Below are 21613 nucleotides of genomic sequence, written 5' to 3'. Positions count from 1 at the left end.
ACATTGTGTGTAGAGATGTCTTAAAAACAAAAACAAGAGCTGCCTGAGAGGGCCCACAGCATAGAAGACAGAAGCCACACTGCCTGGGTAATGAATTCAAGCTCTTACTCACTCCGGTGAATCACTTAACCTCACCATGCCTCAAAATCCTGCTTTGAGAAATAGGAAAAACTATTACTTCATTAGGCGGTATGAATGAGTAAAATGTAGAAAGTGTTTGGCATAGTTCCTGCCTTATCATAAGTATTGACAAATTTAACTATTGTGATTATTCCCCTTGGCACAGAACAACAAAACCCAAAAATAACGTACAGGTTGATTTTTAAACTCCCCACTGCATCAAGACTTTAATAAAATACAACTAACTCTGATCACTTTATTATGAGCATAGAAGACAGACTTGTTTTCTAGTTTAGGAAAAAACTTGCCTTGCCAAACTAAAGTACATACAGCAAATGAAATGCCCCCTCCCCCAAAAAAATCCTTTCCATACTTATTTTACAAAGTCACCCAACATAATTAGCAGAGTATTAATTACAGTTAGACACGTCCCCTTCTGTGCCTTTCAGACTAAGAATACTCCAATTTCCCAGCTGACTGCAGGAACGGTAAAGGGTAAGAAGGGCTCCAGAGTGTTGTTCTCCCTCTTTCTCTCACATCTCCACAACTGTATCTGGCCTTAATCTCAGCATGACCTTCAAACCCACCTCACATCCATAACCACATAAGCCAGGACCAGTCTCATGGTTTTGTTTTGTTTTATGGAGCATGCAGATAGGATCTTAGGAAGGTGGTTAGAATTGAAAATTGTGAAGTGAAGCATCTACTTGCATTCATTATTCTTACCACCATCCTCATTATTTGTATTTTTGTTCTAGGAATCATGCAAAAATCGTGACAGGAAAAGAGAAACGTACACTGCCAAATGCCACCTCTACTGCAAGTCATCAGTTTTAAATGGTAATTCGAAGTGTCTGACAAAAACTCTGCAAAACATATTAGAGCTCAATCTGTCAGCAAACAGCAAAAATCTGCATTACAGTAACCCTTTTCTCCCCATCACTGAATTTCAGTGGTCATAGTTTGATCAGCCTCATAAAAAGAGGTGAGAACATTTTCAAGCCTCATTCTCAATAGAGGCAAGACAGATAGATATCTAGTGGTAGACACTGCTAAAGTCAAAATCATTTATACTAACCACTGCCAAGGGGGAGAGAGAAAGAGAAAGGAGAAAAAAGGTTTGAAATTTTTGAAAAGTTAATGACAAGAAAACATGTTACTCATTCAACTATTTGCCCACTTTGTGTCCAAAACAGTAACTGGTACATAGCAAGCCTTCATGAATATCTGTGGACTGAATTAATTGTCCTTGGATGGTCATAATCGTCTGACATATGTGACAGAGTAAAGGAACAAAGTAATCATTAAGCTGGAAGTAATCTCATGCAATAATCTCACCATATTCCCTATCTTCCCTGATTCAAATACTGGCAGTACTAGAATGTCCTTAGAGATTTGTCTACTCCAGCTCCCAGATGAGGAGACAGGAAAGTTAAATGGTATCACTAAAGATAAATTGGGCTTCACATTCCAATGGGTACAAACAAAACCTCTCTTTCATAGGAAATATGTGGACTTTAGTTGCACAGTCTTAACCTATGGGAACTAGCTAAAAAGCTAGGTCTGTGGCTATGCAGTGGAGTTGTGAATTGCCTTAAATAATGCCTTAGCTTTTCTAGCCAAACAATTCCCATTCTAGAGGGCAAAATATTTTAGTGATATTTAAAAAGATTTTTTTTTTAATTTTTAAGTAGGCTGCATGCCCAACGTGAGGTTCATACTACCAGCCCCGAGATCAAGAGTCACATGCTCTAACAACTGAGCCAGCCAGGCACCTCATTTTAGTGAAACTTTTAATTCATTTTAATACAATTTAAAAATATTTGCTTAATAACTATAACTCCTTAGGATATTTTAGAGACAATTACTCACACCAATCTCAGTAAGATCTTGTATCATATATTTATTCCAAAAAAATCGGTCATCAACCTGGAAAAGGCAGAGAAAGAACAGTTCAGAAACACGTTGTCTGGAGGTTCCGCAAAGAGTTAAAAATAGATCTGCCCTATGACCCAGCAATTGCACTGCTGGGGATTTACCCCAAAGATACAGATGTAATGAAACGCCGGGACACCTGCACCCCGATGTTTATAGCAGCAATGTCCACAATAGCCAAACTGTGGAAGGAGCCTCGGTGCCCATCGAAAGATGAATGAATAAAGATGATGTGGTTTATGTATACAATGGAATATTACTCAGCCATTAGAAACGACAAATACCCACCATTTGCTTCGACGTGGATGGAACTGGAGGGTATTATGCTGAGTGAAATAAGTCAATCGGAGAAGGACAAACATTATATGGTCTCATTCATTTGGGGAATATAAAAAATAGTGAAAGGGAATAAAGGGGAAAGGAGAAAAAATAAGTGGGAAATATCAGAAAGGGAGACAGAACACGAAAGACTTAACTCTGGGAAATGAACTAGGGGTGGTGGAAGGGGAGGTGGGCGGGGGGTGGGGGTGACTGGGTGACGGGCACTGAGGTGGGCACTTGACGGAATGAGCACTGGGTTTTATTCTATATGTTGACAAATTGAACACCAGTAAAAAATAAATTTATAAAAAAATAAATAAAATAAAATAAATAAATGAAAAGATAGCACTATTAGAAAAAGAGAAAAGAAACATGTTGTCTGTGGTTTCCTAGAGAAGCCAAATGGGTCTGAAACTGTTCTGCTCTGAGCTAGGAGAGGAGTACCTTCTGCCAAAGGGGACGGGGGTCCCTCTCCCCAGCACTCTGCCTCTGTACTGAATTGGTCAGGTCATAGGTCAAGCTATAGTAAAAAGATTCCGAGTCCATGAACATCTTCAGTAACTCCTCAAGTAATCTCCTCTCCAACTTCTCCTTTTCTTTACTTTCCTTAACCTGTAAGAAATTAATCTATTATTACCGCAGGAATTCAATGTCACAGCATTACATGGATAATAGCCAACTTCCCAGGAGAGAAGTGAATATAATCCCAAGGACCATGCATAGATAGAGCTTTCATAGGATGAGCAATTTGAAAACAAGTTTACTGGGAAGAAAATTACCCTTCACTTTAAAACTAATCAAAAAAAATAAATAAAAATAAAACTAATCAAAAATGAATTCTAAGCCCCTATCAGTTAAACTCTTACTTTCTTTTTATTAGGCGCAGACACATTGGATTTAATATGCGTAAAGGTCTTCAGTAGAAACTTTGAGTCATCGGGAGATGGTACAATCTTCTCTGGTTTGTTAATTCCAAAATGATGCTTCTTACAGAGCTAAATAATTAGAAGGAGACAGAAAATTGTTATTAATATCTGCTTGTTAAATGTTCAAGTATGAGTGCAAAAGTGGCCGCTACTGCTCATGCACTTTGGTCAAAAGAAAACTTCCAGATTTATTATTCAAATGACCAAGCAGATAACTTATCAAGAAAGTGCACCTGTGGTTTCGAGGGTTAGAAAGCTATTGTAGAGGATAAGCAAAGAATATAAGACAGGATATCCTTAGGATTTAGGAGCGGGAAATTCAGGTTAGGGTCATAATTATAGCAAGTTCTTAGCCAATACAACTGAAGAATAAAATGCTTTGGGTAGGGTTTATTAATGCTTTGAAAATTGGCATCTAAGATTAAAAACATTGCAAAATACACATCTGCTGTGCTCCAGGGGCATTACTTTACAGTTCGCTGTGGAAAATATTCATTCATGCTAGTTAACTGAGGTGTTTTGGTTGAGAAGATGTCAAGAGTCTGCTCTATTGGGAATCTTAAAAGCTGGACATTCCAACCACTCTTTCTCCTTCCATCTTTACACATACTAATGGAATCAGATGAAAACATGCTCTTTGGGACCACAGATTAGTTAAATTTGAAGAAGCAGTAAGTAGAGGCTGCAGGAAACATGCAGTCCAACTGGTAAAGATGAGGATGAGGATGAGAACATGTTAAGAGATGGGTACAGGGGTTCTAAAGAAAGCCACCTGGTTAAAGTCAAGGGTTTTACAAGTAATTTCATGCAGCTCAACACAGAAAGCAAATATTCTGAAAGGTACACAAACATTCTTTTTTTTTTTTTTAAAGGTTTTATTTATTTATGAGATACAGAGAGGCGCAGAGACACAGGGAGAGGGAGAAGCAGGCTCCATGCAGAGAGCCTGACGCGGAACTCGATCCCGGGTCTCCAGGATCAGGCCCTGGGCTGAAGGCAGTGCTAAACCGCTGAGCTGTCCTGCCTGCCCTACACAAAGATTCTATTAACCATATGCAGTAATTCCATTTTTTCAACATACTAGTTGTATTACTATACTAAGTGGCAGACTCTCATTAAGAACATTACTAAGTGCCTATTATAACTGGTGTCTTACTAAATAATTACTACTACCAGGGTGTTTCTAATCACTTGGGTTTTGCAACTTGATTACAACTTTTTGCCACTCCTGCTCTACCAGTGAACACATGGGGACTAAAGATGAAGTTGCGGGATCCCCGGGTGGTGCAGCAGTTTAGCACCCCCTTCAGCCCGGGGTGCGATCCTGGAGACCTGGGGTGGGGTCCGCATCGGGCTCCCTGCATGGAGCCTGCTTCTCCCTCTGCCTGTGTCTCTGCCTCTCTCTTTCTCTCTATGTCTATTGTGAATAAATAAATAAAATCTAAAAAAAAAAAAAAAAAAAGATAAAGTTGCTCACAGTCGTCCTGCCAAAAGTGGGATAACAATTTCCCAAAAAGTGAGCAAAAGTAACAAGATCTCAAGTTGATAGGGAAGGAGAGAAGAATTAAGCAAACGGACACCGCTCCAGGAGCTCTCTCTTCCCCGCCTTCCCCAGGGCACCTCCCATCAGCATAGAAACACACCTTCAGTTGATGCCTCTTCCTCTGCCAACCAGTGTCCCACTCCTTTGTACTCCTCATTACGCCCAACCCCTCTTCTCCCATGTCTCTCCTTAGCCCACTCCAGTCTGCCTTCAGCCCCCTACTACTCCACCTACCCTGCTATCTTCATTGTGACCAACAGCCTCCATTTTGCTAAGCCCAGTGGTGGATTCTTGGTCCTTAAACTCTCAGTAGTATCTGACACAGTTCGTTACTCCCTCATCCTCTCTGCTACACTGTACACTTGGCTTTCACTGGTCTTCCTTCTTTATATCTTTTACTGGTTCCTTTCTGACCATTTGACTTCTTAATGTCTTGACCACCACGAGATTCAGTTCTTGACCCTCATCTCTATCTACATTTACTTCCCTGGTAATTTCTCCCAGTCTCATGGCTTCAGATATCTTCTATATGCCAACTCCTCCCTCTCAAATGGATATTTCCAGCCCAGCTCTCTAGATTCTAGATCTAGCTCTCTAGATTCAAAATTCTAGATTCACAAATCCCAATATTTCCACTTGAATTTCCACCAGGCATCTCGAGCTCAACCTGTCCAAAATCAGATGCTCATCTTCCCTCTACTGCCTTCACCACCTACCACTTTCTTCCCCTTGCTTACTACACTGTGTCCACACTGGCCTCCTTGCTGCTCTTCAACATGTTGGAATACTTAACACCTTGGGGACTCTGTTCTAGCTGTCCTTTCTGCCCGTACACCCCCTCCCCAGACCTCTTACCACAGTCTCTCCACCCCTGGGCACTTTCCCCACTACCCTTACTCTGTCCAACTTGTATTTCCCATAGCATATATTATTTCCCAATGTACTACATAACACATAATTATTATTATGCAGATGTTTATTGTCTGACTTCCACCTACTATACTGGAAGTTTTATAATGGCAGACATGTTTATTTTGTTGACTCCTGCATCTCTAATCCCTTAGTAGTACTTCACATAAGAGGTCTCAATAAATATTTGTTAAATGAATGGATAATCTCTGATGCTAAAATATAAATGGCAACCTCCAGATTCATACATTGAGCATGCATATAAGTAGTCCTGGGAAAACAGTAACTCCCCCTTTTCCATGAATATACCCTACACACCCCCATCTTCATTGGTGCAGATTCACTGGGGCAGTAGAGAAGCATTTTTGAAAAGACGCTCTCCCTTTAGTCCCGTTGCTGCTTCTGCTTATGACACCAAGCAACTGTTGATTAGCAATTTTTATATAGAATGTTAGTAATTATCTAGTCATATTAATAACACTCTTACATGCCCAAACCTAGTTATAGACTGTTGCAATTTTAGTTTCCAAAACTGGATGTTATGCATTTGTCAGACAGTTATATTCAAGCCAGCAAAATATCCCCCAGGAATATTTCAAAGCTGATGCTCAACCTAGCTATTCTAAAGTAACCTTGTAGCACCACACCTTGCCTGCATCCATGCATTCCTCACTCTTAGGAGGAGGGGAGTCCCTTTTTCTCTGCAAGGCTAGTTTCCTGCTACGTCCCGAGGACCAGGACCCTTCATTCACTCCTCTCTGCATTGTTCCAATCTCTAGGAGCCCCTCTCTTACCATCTTTTAACCTTGTTCGAGTTTACCAGAACATGTATTTTTTTAATCCATTCCTCAACCCTAGAATCTCCTCTGAGTTAGCAGGGTACAAATGGTTCAAGTGACTGCTAATTGTGAGAACATGGTCTAGTTGATGTAGGTCAAAGAATGAAAGGCCAATGGGACCTCTTGGGCCCAGTAAAACCAGGACCTTTTCAACTCTGAGAAGGATAAACCTTATCTCTAAGAACAGGACACTAACAATCACTCCTGTGGTCTCTTCCTCTGGTCCTCACGACTCTGGGCTCTTCCCCCCTCTCACTGCTCCTTTTCAGTCTTCTTCCTTGGCATCTCTTTCTGTCTCTAAAGACAGTGGTATTTCCCAACGTTCTGCCCTTAGCTCTCTTCCCCTTCTTCATACAGCCTAGAAAACACTGTCCTCTCCTAATTTTAACTACTGGTATGTTTACATATTTCTAAAGCCATTCTTTTGCTTAGAGTTCATGATATAAAAATATAACATCTCCCAGCTACTGACACACTAGTCCCTCAAATTCAGCATCTCCCAGTCTAATCAACATTTGTTTCCCAAATCTTGTTCCTTTTCTGGTTGCCCTACCTCACTGATGACACTACTCTACTGGATCCCTTAAGCAAGAAACCAAGTGGTCATTTTCCATTATTTTCCTCTATTATCTCTCCTACCAATCCCAATTACCTCATGCTGATTGCCAGTGTGTTCATTCACATCCTTACCTTTTGCCCAGATTAGTATTTCTTAAGGCAGGTGCTACCAGCTTAACAGACAGAAGAATTCTTTATGAATGATTATCCCATACAGAATAGACAACCTAACAAGCCTCCTCTCGTGAGCTGGGGAGCCGCACTTCAGCACCAGACTTCTGGCACTGTGCATGGTCCCAGGGCCACATCTCTCCTCTAGTCCTTTGTTAAGTTACTCTGCAGGGGCCAAATCTCCAGTTCCCACTTCCTTATTCTGGACCCAGAACCCAGGAGGCCTAGGGTCTCAGTTCAATTGACCACCCACTGAAGATGAGATACTGCTTCTCTCTAGGTCTGGCAATGTCTTTTGCTTTTTTTTCCTTTTTCTTTCTTTTTAAAACAATCTACCCCCTTCCTTGGCTTGGAACACAGCCCAATCCCAATATCCCTTAACTTTCTTATCTACAACCCTCAAATCCAAAAATCTCTGAAACCTAGAAGTTTTTTAAGTTTGTAACAAAGTCATTTAATGGCTAAATATGCCCGGAATAGATATGAGGCTGTTATTAGTCATCCTTTATACCCCATAGTATGAATATTCATAAGACTTTTCAATAAATATTAATGTAATGTATTATGGGGTAATGCTCACTGGGTACATATGGAATGCATGGACTAGCCTTTTGAAATCCCCCCAAATCCTGAATTCAAATATGGCCCCAAGTTTTTCAGAGGACTGTGATCTCTACAGGAGAGCACAAACTCATGATACCATCTTAATCTGGAAATCTCTTTCTGTCTCTTAAACCAATTTTTCTAAACAGATTTAAATTTACCTTAAACAATTCAAAAAATATTTTAGAGTCTTCCACATTGTTACCTTTAGAAAAGTATAGACCACTATCATTTTTAAAAAGGTAACAATTTTTTTTTTAAAGCAGGCTACCATTTTTTAAAAAGTTTTTGTTATAATTACCCAGTGTTCATCATGACAAGCACATCCTTTAATCCTAAAAGGGTTAAATTTAGTCTAAAGATCTAAGATCTAAGATAGAGAAAATAAGTTCTTGGGATTACATCCAGTCCGAAGATGCTTTGTTTAGACAGAGCTCTTAGAATTACAACATACAGTGCTGATAGTGGGATCATCTTCCCTTTCCCAGAGGCCCAGCCAGTTCTGTACAGTATGTGCTTAAGCCCTTATTCACAGCTTTGATACACATCATCTCAAAAAGAAAACCACCACCACAAGCCCCCTGATGGTCCTCTAGTTTTTCTATTACTGTAGCCACTTATAGTTCACAACCAAGATTAAGGGCTGATGTTACTGCTACTGTTTAAGAAAAGGAAAATAGATGATTTTGCTTTAAAAGTTGTTATCTATGTCCATCTGGAGCTAAAATTTTAAACAGATGTCTAGAGGGAAACTAAATATGGAAAATGATACAGTTATCTATTAAGGCAATGAGATACACCAAGTAAGATATGCAGACATGGGACAGAAGCCTATAAAACTCTAAAGGATATTTTCTCAAAAGAAAGAACATCTATATTCTTGTCTATTTGAACCCCAAGGATTCTTCATACCCTTGTATAGATCATTTTTTAAAAATGGCACACTGCTTTGAAAAACAGTCTGGTGGTTCCTCAAAAGGTTAAACATAGAGTTATCATGTGACCCAGCAATTCCTCTCCTAGGTGGACACCCTAGAGAAAAGAAAACACATGTCTACCAAAAACTTGTGCATGAATGTTCACAGAATTATTCATCACAGCCAAAAAGTGAAAACAATCCAAATATCCATCAACTGATGAATGAATAGATAAAATGCAATGTATCCATATGTGGGATGAAAAGCAATTAAGTACTGCTATATACAAACAACTGGCATCCACCTTGAGAACACTATGCCAAGTAAACCAAAGCCAATCACAAAAGGCCATGTATTATGTGATTCCATTTATAAGAAAGGTTCAGAAGAAGCAAGTTTAGAGAGACAGAAAGTAGATCAGTGGTTGTTTAGGACTAAGGGAGCTAGGATTCGGAGAGAAATGAGGAGTGACCACCAATGAGCACAGGGCTTCTTCATGAAGAACATACATGAATATGTTTTAAACTGATTGAAAGCCACTGAATTATATACTGCAAATGCGTGAACTGTATAGTATGTCAATTTTTTTTTAATTGCCAAACAAACATTATACTTGAGGTAAAAATGTAACCAAGGCAGAAAACTAGAAAATCTATTAATTCCAGATTCTGGAATAAGATTGCTCCTGCTCCTCTAATAAAGTCCTAGCAAATCTGAGAATAGTGACTACACTAAAGAGCCTGAGGCCCTGCTGGGAAAGGGTAAGGACACTGAAAGTGATACACAGGCAGCCAAATTAAAAAGACGTAGAAAGAAATGTAAGACTTGGTTTTGTTTTTTAAAAATCTGTTTATATGCATAAGATATGTATGTTTATGAAAAATAATAGGAGTTAAAGCAGAAAAAATATGCAAAAATGCATATGATGAAAACTATTCTGAAAATTTGAAAGTAATACTGTTCCTTCAAAGAGCTTAGGGCAAATAGAAATAACCACTAAAACTCACTAGAATATGGACAATGATTACTTCTAAGAAGTGGGTTTTTTTCCTTCTCATTTACAATTTAGTACATCAGAACAAATCAAAACAATAAAAATTATCAAGCTTCTAAAACATCCGTTTAAATGCATTTATATGGAAACTGAAATAAAGGTCCCAAAGACTTAAATTAACATGTCAGAAAATAAGCAAGCAATTCATGATTTCCACATAGCTGTTCTTTGCCCTTCTTCCTATTATTCACTGCTGGAAAGGAGCTCTAAATCTAACTACCAGGGTCCCCAGGCTTAATGCTCAGACCAGAATGCCAGCCCAAGGGGCGCTCCCCATCAAGGCAAAGACTGGTGACAGAAAGCCATGCTGATCTTTTGGTTTGTCAGCAAAGCCATCCAAAGACACTGATGACAAATTAATTGGCTTAGTAAACTAACAGAATTTTGCTCTTCCCCACAATAAAATGTAAACAAAAACTACAAACACCTGCCTTTAATAGGCCTAATTACTACCTAAGTAATTTGTCTCTGGATCAGCAATAATGAATAAGTGAATACTCTTCTAGCTCTACTACCAATAAAGGGGAATATTTTATTCAAAATTTTATTAAAAAAATTTATTTTTTGATTCCTGTAATAAAGAGAATATCAAGGTCCTCTTAAATTCACTTTTAAAGATTATATTTATTTGAGAGAGAGAGAGAGAGAATGAGAATGAGTGAGCGATGGGAGGAGCAGAGGGAGAGAGAGAAGCAGACTCCCCACTGAGCAGGGAGCCCAATATAGGGCTCAAACCCAGGACCCTGGGACCTGAGCCAAAGGCAGATGCTTAACCAGGGGAGCCACCCAGGTGCCCCCTTTTAACTTATTTTAATGTTGGTTTCTTAAAATTAGATCATCAAATTACCAGTAAAAGCTGAAGCATAAAAATAGCTATATTTTTACTTATTTTTAAAACAATTTAACCCTGTCCCCAAACATCCTCCCCAAGAGCCCAGCCTAGAAAAATATGGATTAAATTGTGGGGCAGTAGATGCTATGTTACCTGTTACCTGCTATTTAGGTAAGAGGGTGGCAGCTCAGCAGAGTGATATAGGACCAGATGGCCTGTGGCCAGGTCCAGACCCCACCATTTGCCAGCTGTGACTTAAGACTCCTTTCTTCATCTATACAGTGTGGATCCATTAGTATTTATCTTACAGAGTGATCTATGGGATTAAATATGATAATCCACATAACTTTCAGAGCTTCCCATATCACAGTGATCAAGATAGCCTAGGACTGGGGCGCTTGGGTGGCTTAGTTGGTTGAGCAGCTGACTCTTGATTTCGGCTCAGGTCATGATATTGGGGTCATGAGATCAAGCCCCATGTCAGGCTCCCCATTCAGCATGGTGTCTGCCTGAGATTCTGTCTGTCTCTCTGCACCACCCCCATGTGAGCGCTCTCTAAAATAAATAAATCTTTTTAAAAAGAGAGAGAGAGAGAGAGAGCCTAGGACTAGGGCAGAGTGATGACACCCCTAGATGCCAATTCTTGGACCAACAGCAAACATGATACAAATGCTTTTGTGGGCTACTTCAACCAGATGGTGGTACAGTGTGGTAAAAAAATACTGGCCCTGGGAAATCTCATTATTTTGGCCTTAAGTCTCTCTATTGCAGGCTTGGTTCCCTCCTGAAAAATTAAAAGATTGCACTAGATCGGTGCTTAGAAAAATTTCAAGAAATACAGATTTAAAAAGGATATAGAGTAAGTTAAATCTCATCTTCTTAATTACCCTCTCTCTCCCCCAAATCAGGAGTTTTCAAACTGTACTATGCAGAACCCTAGGGCTCCCTAGGAGCAGAAAGTGGTTTTCCATAAGAGGCCACCTGGGCTGGATCCCAAGGATCTCCTCCCCCACATCACAACCTCAACCAAAGCCGCCTCTGCTTTTATGCATCTGTTATACTGGATTTCACAGATCTTGAATCAAAGTTTCCACTACTGAAGTGAAGTTTGAAAAACACAGGATTCAATTACTTTAAAAATATTATCTAGCTCTAGAATTAAGATTTTGGTCTATTAACCAAATCCTCATATTTGTTATTATATTTATACCAAGTTTCCATAAAACTTCCTGAGACTTCCACCTTACCTCTAGCTCAAGATCCTGAGGCTCCATGTCAGAAAGTGACAGCACAGCAATTTTGGTGACTTTACAGACCTCATGGTCTCCTGGAAGTTTGCCCACCAATGCTTTCTGCCGAATTAAAATAAGCCACCATGGAAGATCTGAAAGAGAAAAGTCACACTAATGTTTGGTATCTATAAAATGCTACTATCCTGGCAAGCTGAAGAATAATCTAACAACAAAATATACATACGATATAACACTTTAAAGTAAAGCACATGACAAAGATATATAAATGGCCTTCAAGACAAACATTATATGGTCTCATTCATTTGGGGAATATAAAAAATAGTGAAAGGGAATATAGGGGAAAGGAGAGAAAATGAGTGGGGAATATCAGTGAGGGTGACAGAACATGAGAGACTCGTAACTCTGGAAAATGAACAATGGGTAGTGGAAGGGGAGGTGGGTGGGGGGTTGGGATGACTGGGTGACGGGCACCGGGGGGGGCACCTGACGGGGTGAGCACTGGGTGTTATGCTATATGTTGGCAAATTGAACTCCAATAAAAAAATATACAAAAATAAAAAAATGGGGCAGCCCGGGTGGCTCAGCAGTTTGGCACTGCCTTCAGCCCAGGGCCTGATCCTGGAGACCCGGGATCCAGTCCCATATTGGGCTCCCTGCATGGAGCCTGCTTTGCCCTCTGCCTGTGTCTCTGCCTCTCTCTCTCTCTCATGAATGAATAAATAAAATCTTATAAATGAATGAATGAATGAATGAATGAATAAATAAATAAATAAATGGCCTTCAACATGTGAAAAGATGTTCAATCTCACTTTTAACGAGAGAGATGGAAACTGAAATGCAGTGACATCATTTTCATCCATCAGACTGGGGAAAATATGAAGGTACGAGAGCACATTCCCCAACAAGGCTGTGGGAACAAGAGGCAATGTCATACAGTTCTAGTGGGAATACAAACAGATACAACTTTTCTGGAGGAAAATTTAGAGATACCTAATAATAAAACATGCACTTACCTTTAACATAGCAGTTCCACCCTTGAGTTTACCCTGAAGATACACAATCAACCCGAAAGTATGTACACTCAAGTTTATTCATTGTAGCAGTCTGTGACTGCAAGATATTGGAAACAACTTAATTGTCCAAAAATAGGAGAATGGCTGAATAAACTAGGACACATCCACTCAGTGGAGTACTATGCAGAGAGTAAAGAAGAATTAGGCATGTTCTAGGAACTGACGAGGAATGATTCTTGATTATATTACATGGATAAAGATATATTTATAAAACAAGGAGATATTAAAATCATATAAGAATTTATATTATTAAATCAAAGCACAAAAGAATATCAAGAGTATGCCACCCTTTATGTAAGAAAGCAGATATGAGGGGCACCTGGGTGGTTCAGTCAATTAAGTGCTGGCCTCTCAGGGTCATGATATGGAGTCCTAGTCAGGCTCTGCCCTTAGCAGGGAGTCTGCTTGGGATTCTCTCTCCCTCCTCCTTCTCCCCCTCCCCCTGCATATGTATGAGGGCTTGCTCTCTAAAATAAATAAATCTTAAAAAAAAAGATATGAGAAAATATGCATATATCTGCAAATTTACACACAAAAAATAAGAGCAATAAACTAGAAATTAATGAGACTGGTTATCTACAGAGGGTAGGCAGAAACAGGATGGAAGAAGGGAGATGAGGGGAAGTGACAATTCTCGGAGTATACCTTTTTTTTTTTTTTTTAAAGATTTTATTTATTTATTCATGAGAGAGAGAGAGGCAGAAACACAGGCAGAGGGAGAAGCAGGCTCCATGCAGGGAGCCCGACATGGGACTCGATCCCAGGTCTCCAGGATCAAACCCCAGGCCAAAGGCAGCGCTAAACCACTGAGCCACCAGGGCTGCCCATGAGTATACCCTTTTATATAGTTCTGACTCTTAGAACCATGGTGATGTCTCCCTTCTCAAAAATAAATAGTTCCTTTCAATGGCAGCGGGGGAAGGACAGAGAGAGGACAACTCAAAACAAAATGCAAACACTAATTCAACTGTGTTTCAAACGAAAAGTATAACCACAGTTAGAAAAAAACGCACCTAAATAACTATGGAAAACAAAAGACAAAAAGAACTGCATATAATATTGTACTCTGGTGAGTGAATTTGTTGGAAGGATATGAGTTAGCAATTCCAAAACTACTTTTTGCATACACTAGCACTTAGCAAATAATAGACTGAGGAGAATGGGCAATAGTGGGGGCGGGGGGTGGTAAGATGGTAAAACAAACTAAAGAATCTTTAATAAATACAAGAATTGTTGGGCCTCTATCCAGAGGCCCAACAATTATCTTCCTAATCATAATTTTTACTTCTCACAAAAGATTTTTAATTAAATGGGAAATGGTCTATGAAAGACAGCATGCAAATACAATTTTTCAGTTCATGAAGTTACACTCTTAAAAAAATACTACCTAACTAGCAACAAAAATTAAAATAATTGAAATAGTGCTTCAGTAATTTCTTGTGGAAAACCAACATGACGGATATATATTTACCATATAAAAAATGTTCTTAAAAGAAAAATATAGTATTTCAATTTCCCCTAAATATCAATCAACTCTCATGTTAGAGATCATGCTCTGAAGATGTGCTTTAGGCATTTCAAAAATGCAAGAGTTTGGAAGAGTTTCATAATTCTTTATAAAGTAGGGTGGAAATTTACTATTAAGTTTCAAAGCTTTTACAGGCTATTTCATTATTCATTATCATTAAACATTAACCAAAGACCTACCATGGGCTAGGGAGTATTTCAGGCATGGATCAAGATCAGTTATCAAGCACCTATCATAAAATAAATCAAATACGTAATAAAGCATATCATACTTGTTCTTCAGAAGGGTAAGAGTTAGCAACAAATAATATACTGTTGCATATGTCAATACATTTTGTTGAATAAAACAAAATCCTTACCATTGGTCTCCTAACTTCACAGGAATAATTTCTATTTTACACTGAACAGATTAAAGCATTGGCAGCTGACCAGACAAGCCAACACTGTGAAGCCCTTTTCCTACTTCATGCCTTCTTACTGGAGTTTACTTTGGATACATTTCATATTAACATTGCAAATTATGATCTTAATAAATCACAGCAATGAAAAACACAATGTGCATAATCAAATGTAATAAATATCCTTCCAATAAAACATCTAATAGCATAGTGCCAAAACCTTAACCTTCGAGCAAAGGTTTTACTCCATACATAAACTCACTTGGGAAACCAAAAGGCATTTTTTTCACAAATACTGCCAACACTGAAATACAACTTACAAATTCAAATACACTTTAGAAAAAATGTGAAAAATTGAAGTGCTTTTTAAAAATATATATATTATGGGGATCCCTGGGTGGTGCAGTGGTTTAGCGCCTGCCTTTGGCCCAGGGCGCGATCCTGGAAACCCGGGATCGAATCCCACGTCGGGCTCCCGGTGCATGGAGCCTGCTTCTCCCTCTGCCTATGTCTCTGCCTCTCTCTCTCTCTCTCTCTCTCTCTCTCTGTGTGACTATCATAAATAAATAAAAATTAAAAAAATAAGAAAATAAAAAATAAAAATAAAAATATATATATTATGGACTGAAGTTCAATAGATCTGGGGAGTTAGGATGAAGATTAAATATGAGAAAATATAATGTAAATGATCAAACAACGGAGAATCTGTAAATAGCAGCCTTCCTTTCTCAGGGAAAGCCTTAAGTTCTGGACTTTGAGGTCAGAACTCAGGCTTGAATTTTAGCTCACCATTTTTTTTTTTTTTTTTAAAGATCTCATTTATTTGAGAGAGAGTGCACGAGTCAGCACGAGTGGTAGAGGCAGAGGGAGGAGAGAATCCCAAGCAGACTCCACTGAGCACAGACTTGACGCAGAGCTCCAACCCAGGATCCTGAGATCATGACCTCAGTCGAAACCAAGCGTCCAACACTTAGCTGACTAAGCCATCCAAGTGCCCCTACCTCATCACTTATTTTCCTTTCATTTGGCAGCACAATATTTGACTGACTTCTTCCGGTTTTCTCATCTGTGGAATGGGATAAAACTGTCTGCTGCAGAGAGTAGCTATGAGGGTTAAATAATTTTTATAATTCATGTTCTTATCACTGAGAGCGAATGTCTACCAGATAGCAAAATATACTATGAAGCTATGGTAAATAAAACAATGGGGTACTGGTATAAGAACGGTCAAATGAATACCAGAATAGAACAGACACAGACTCATATAATTTGGGCACCAGTACATGATGATTAAAGAGGGGGGAAGAGTGAATGTCATGAAATGGTGTTGAAACATATTTGTGGATAAACAAATTATCTGAAGTCTGCTTTTAAATCACTTAGCAGCTAGGAGTGTGGGGATCATGGGTTAAAAAAATGTCTTTTTACAGTTGAACTTCCATCCAGATCTATGAACTGCATTGGGTTAACTGTGCTCTTAAGTCTTTTAATCTCCTGTTTTCAGTCTCACACATTGACCAAAAAAGAAAACATGAAAAGTAAAATAAGGGAACAGATATCGACTAGTTACAATTGAAGTAAATTGGGATGATGAAAATGTTTTGGGATTAGTGATGGTCGTACAATCTTGAGAATATATCAACAGCCACTGACTTGTACACTTTTAAAAAGGGTGACTTTTATGGCATGTGGATTACATCTCAATTTTTTTTAAAGCTCATTCTAAAAACAAAACAAACTTGTTAGGAGTTTTAACCTAGTGAAGCAGAGAATAAAAAACTTAAAAAAGTGTATTTTCTCCCAAAGACAAAGGTAAAGTTAGAACAGCCTCCTAATTCTTGAAATACATCAAACCTCTCCAAACAGCTACCTCTTTTCACTAGTGTTCAAAAGGTAATTAAAATTATCACAGTGGAAAGAAAATGAAGATTTTGAATTGAACAGAGCTATCTCCAAGCAAAATCACTGACTCTAGAAAACAAAGCAAAACAAAAAACTCAGGGAAAACAATAGTAATGTCTATTCTATAATTATTTTGCTTAAGGTGAAACAGCACATATCCACCTTGGAAGCCTAGAAAGTCTGGTGAGAATAAACACATTATTAACAGGGTTAAATGCCCCAAATAATATGTTTTATTGTTTGAGCTTTAAGACAAAAAAAAAATGTAGAAGTATTCAGACACTGGTGTTTAGCAGTCCCAGGAGGCATCAGGCATAATTCTGTAATTAAAATTTTTAAAGCACCAAGGCAGGCTATCATATTAATCTATGTCACCCACCAGGAGGAAAAAAATGGCTCAATGAAAGCTGCCATGGTAAGATGTAAATGTCTGGTGCAACCAAGAGCCAAAGGAGACAGGCTAGCAAGGTCCTCTGGCATAAAAATATTCTTTCAACCTTTTAAACATTTTATAATGGGAGAAAAAGTCGGTTTTGTAACCCTGGGTCCTCCAGGAAGAGACAGACAAGGAATTCTGACTTCCTCAGCAAGATAAGAAAACTGATTGGGAAGGCGCTATCTTGAAAAGCATGACCAGTAGGGCAAGCTACAACAATAGTCCTGGAAAAGGTTCAGTTGCTTGCTCTATACAATAACTGACTCGCTTAAAAGGGGATAAACAATTATGGAATAAAAATTTTCAACAAAAGATTTTTTTACATCCAATTTCAGGAAAAAATGTTTTTAGATAGACACTCATGACCTCAACTCTAGGAAGTATTCCATCTACATGTTTCTTGACATGGCTAGCCATCTTACTGACATAAAGAAAAGATAGGCATTTGATCCAATGATGAGTGTCCAGCAATTCTTTTCATTTTTTATTAATAATTTTATAGGGAATAAATGAATATATTCTACTTGCTTAAAAAATGTAAATGTTAATGGATAAAACTAAAGTTTCCTTTGACCATTCTTCCCCATTCCATGCACAGATATTCTTTAAATCAAATCCAAACCTCACTTTGTGAGAGTAATTGGTTACCATTCTGGCATTAGTTCTTTTAATCTTACTTGAAAGCTTAAAAAAAAACTTTAAAAACCAATTTAACTTTATTTTTCATATGAAACATTCAAATGTACATTGATTTACTGAGAACTTTTTTTTTAAAGGATGAGTCACTGATGGGTATTTGGTGTTGCTGTTTAATTTTTCTTTTTATGCAACACAGCTTTATTTAGTATTTGTATTCAATTCAGCTTCCTTTACACTCAGAGTTGATAGGCTTATTTAATATTTAATTAAATTATGTAATTACAATAATGAGTTACATGGATATAAACAGGTTTAGGAACAAACACAATCCATGATCCACTGGGAGAGAGGGAGCTTCCTACTCCATCCCCCACCAGTCCCCAGCTTTCAGCCTTCAGAGCATCTAGTGCATCCAACAGGCTTTGCAGAGAGGCAGCAGGGCATGTTGATTAAGCCGGTAAATAGGTTAAGCGAGATTCAATGAAAAGAGCTCCTGAAAGAAATACATATTCATTTGTGCCAGACAATCAAAGTGAATGAAATATTTGTGTGAAAAAGATTTTGCTTTTCTTTTCTTCTGGTTCACCTTTTCCAAAGACTGGCTCCAACATGAACTGGTTCAGTAGGATTTTTTGTTAAGATTTTTGAGAGAGAGAGGGGGAAAAAAAAAAGGGAAGAAGAAGGATTTTGTGGCATACAACCATGACTTATTTTGTAGGTTCTGTTGTCACTGCATTAGATACTCTCTACTTTCTATCTCTCTATAACCATTCATGCTATGACCAAAGGCAAAAATAAAGAGAGAAGGGGCATCTGTTGCTGATGTTTACGCATTTACCTCCTTTAGCTTGCCCCCCCAAACAGACTGTATTCCTGAGGACAAAGCACACCCTGCATCTCCCCTGGGTCCACTTCTTGGAGGAGAGGGTGTGGAATGGCCAAGCAGAGAGCACCTGTTGCCTTAACGAGATCCACTGTGAATGGAGGGGTCAGTACACTAGAGTTTGTAACTACATCCTCACATAAATCCAAAGACAGGTAGATACATATACTCCAAAGTTATTTGTAATGTAATATTCAAATACAGATCTTTAAAATCTTGAAGGGCTTCTACAGATGATGCCTCAGGGAGGGGCCCGTGTTCCCACCACATGTACTGGAGAATGGAAACACGTTGGTAAAGAAGGAAAGCGAGAATTAGGAGAAGGGATGACAGTCGGCTCGGCTTTCCTTTCTTCTGTGTCAAACTGATAGCAGGAATACTTAACGTTGTTTCTCTGCCATTTCACATTGACAGTCTGAACCAATTTCAATCACATGACTCACTGCCCTTTATATATATTTTAGTTATGTTTAGGTGCATACAAATTTAAATTTGTTTAAAATTGTTATACCTTTCTGGTGATTTAAGCCTTGTTATGAAAAAGTATGTCCCTCTATGCATCTCACCTTAAAGTCTGTTTTGGTATTAGTACAGCTACATCAGTTTTCAGTAGGTTCGTGTTTACAAGATTTATTTTATTATTTATTTTTTATTTTCACATACTTAAGGAATTTGTCTGAGAGCAGCCTGTAGATGGATTTGACTGTTCTTCCAGTATAAAAAGCTTTGTGATCCCTGGGTGGCTCAGCAGTTTAGCACCTGCCTTCGGCCCAGGGCATGATCCTGGAGTTCCGGGACTGGGTCCCGCATCAGGCTCCCTGCATGGAGCCTGCTTCTCCCTCTGCCTGTGTCTCTCCCTCTCTCATGAATAAATAAATAAAATCTTTAAAAAAATAAAATAAAAAGCTTTGTGCGTTAATGGGAGTATAAACCCATTTACCTAATTATTGGTATATTTAGAAATTAATCTACCATCTTATTATTTGTCCTACCTGTTCTATTCACATTTCTTGCCTTTTGGGGGATTTCTAAAATTATTATTCTATTTCCTCTTTTATTCACATTTTACAATCTTTTATTATTCTGTTAGTGGTTATATCATAGGGAATGATTACATGAACCCTGACTTAGAAAAGCCTATTTTTTAACCAGTTTTACCAGTTTCTGGTCAGTAAAAGGACCTTAGAACCAGCGAAAGGACCCCGTTAACTCCTTATCATTTCTACTGCTATGTATTTTAATGTCATTAATTTTAAACTCCATATAAAACCAAATTCCTTTAAATTTACCAACTTATTTACATTTTCCATTGATCTCCATCCCTTCCCACATCTCCACACTCCCATCGAGTCACGTACCTTTTGCCCAAAGAACTCTCTTTACTATTTCTTTTTAGTGCAGATACTACTGGTAACAAATACTCTCAGTTTCGGTTTGTCTCAAATGTATTTTCCTTAAATTTTAAAAGGTACAAAATGCCAGACAGGCACTTTGACAATATCATTCTGTCTTTTGGCTTCCATTGTTTCTATCAAGGCTCACTATACACTTTTGAATTTAATGTGTACTTTTTCTTTGTCTGCTTTCAGGGTGTTTTCTTTGTCTTCAGTTTTCATCAGTTTCATTATGCGGTGCTAAAGTGTGGTTTTCTTTATACTTTTCCCCTGTGGTTCAAAGTACTTCTTAAACCTATTTATAATAGGTTTTCGAAAATTCTTGGCTATTATCTCTTCAAATACTGCTAATCTATTGCTGTCAGAAACAGACTCTCTGACTAGTTTCTCTTGATCTCTTTTTGAATGTATGACATCTCTTTAAATGATCTGTTATATAATATTATATTAACACACTATACATTATTAGAGAAGCTAATAATTGGAAAATCTTAATGGTTTATCTCAGGATAAACTATGTTCCAATTTGAAGGCTTCTGTTTTATTATTGTTGTTTTTATAGAGAAATATTTGGTAGGAATTTAAATTCAGTATGATGTGTGCATAAAATCTATTTCATTGAAACCCACTGCATAAGCTATTCATGGGCCAGGTAGTAGTACTTTTATATGAATAGTAAGGAGCATGAATCTATAAACTGGTTTTATACAAACTTATACATGAATTTAAATTTCTAAAGATATGAACTCATAGTATATTAATATATCACAGTATATTAATATAATGTTTGTCTTACATATGAGTTCATAGTATATTAATATATCATAGTATATTAATATGTTTGTTTTATATTTAAAGCCATTTCTAAAGATATGAGTCATACTATATTAATATAATGTTATTATATCATAGTATACTAATATAATGTTTGTTTTATTTTTAAAGCCATTTCTGGGACACCTGGCTGGCTCAGTAGATAGAGCATGCAACTCCTGATCTCAGGGTTGTGAGCTCAAGCCCCATATTAGGCATAAAGCTCAGTGAATAAATACATAAGTAAATAAAGCCATTTCTATTTTTTTTTTAACTACATTAGCTGAAATGCTTTTTCCCCCTTAACGGAAACAGAACACTATACATCTCTGAATATATTTCAGGGAGCCTTGTACATCAAATAAGTGGAGTTACAAGTAATACTACCACTACATCAGCACCATTTTTTCCAGTCAGGCACCTAGTAGCTAAAAGTGCATCATACTGGACTTCTAATTCTCTAACTAAAAAGCCAATTATGAATTTGTTAAATTTTCCATACATAGTAGTTACTCAATATTTCTTGACTGGTTGCTCTGCTGCCTACTAAAGGTTCCCCAAGTCTAG

The 21613-nt window shown here is 38.0% G+C and overlaps 1 protein-coding gene across 2 annotated transcripts in view; it reads right to left on the bottom strand.

The window, feature by feature from the left end:
- The window catches only part of INPP5F (inositol polyphosphate-5-phosphatase F), an 86346-nt gene that overhangs the window by 34924 nt on the left and 29809 nt on the right, over positions 1 to 21613 (bottom strand). Inside the window, exons 2-6 of one of the 2 annotated variants that reach the window (XM_072740232.1) lie at positions 12791 to 12888; positions 11976 to 12112; positions 3243 to 3371; positions 2821 to 2988; positions 1993 to 2049 (exon numbers count right to left, since the gene is read on the bottom strand). In XM_072740232.1, the coding sequence (XP_072596333.1) occupies positions 1993 to 2049; positions 2821 to 2988; positions 3243 to 3371; positions 11976 to 12002 (381 nt within the window). In that variant the 5' untranslated portion in view covers positions 12003 to 12112; positions 12791 to 12888. The remainder of the gene's footprint in view (positions 1 to 1992; positions 2050 to 2820; positions 2989 to 3242; positions 3372 to 11975; positions 12113 to 12790; positions 12889 to 21613) is intronic. The other variant, XM_072740231.1, reaches the window with a different exon arrangement.

Source organism: Vulpes vulpes, chromosome 15, assembly GCF_048418805.1.
Source record: "Vulpes vulpes isolate BD-2025 chromosome 15, VulVul3, whole genome shotgun sequence".
NCBI lineage: Eukaryota > Metazoa > Chordata > Mammalia > Carnivora > Canidae > Vulpes > Vulpes vulpes.
This window is presented reverse-complemented; position numbering and strand designations above follow the sequence as displayed.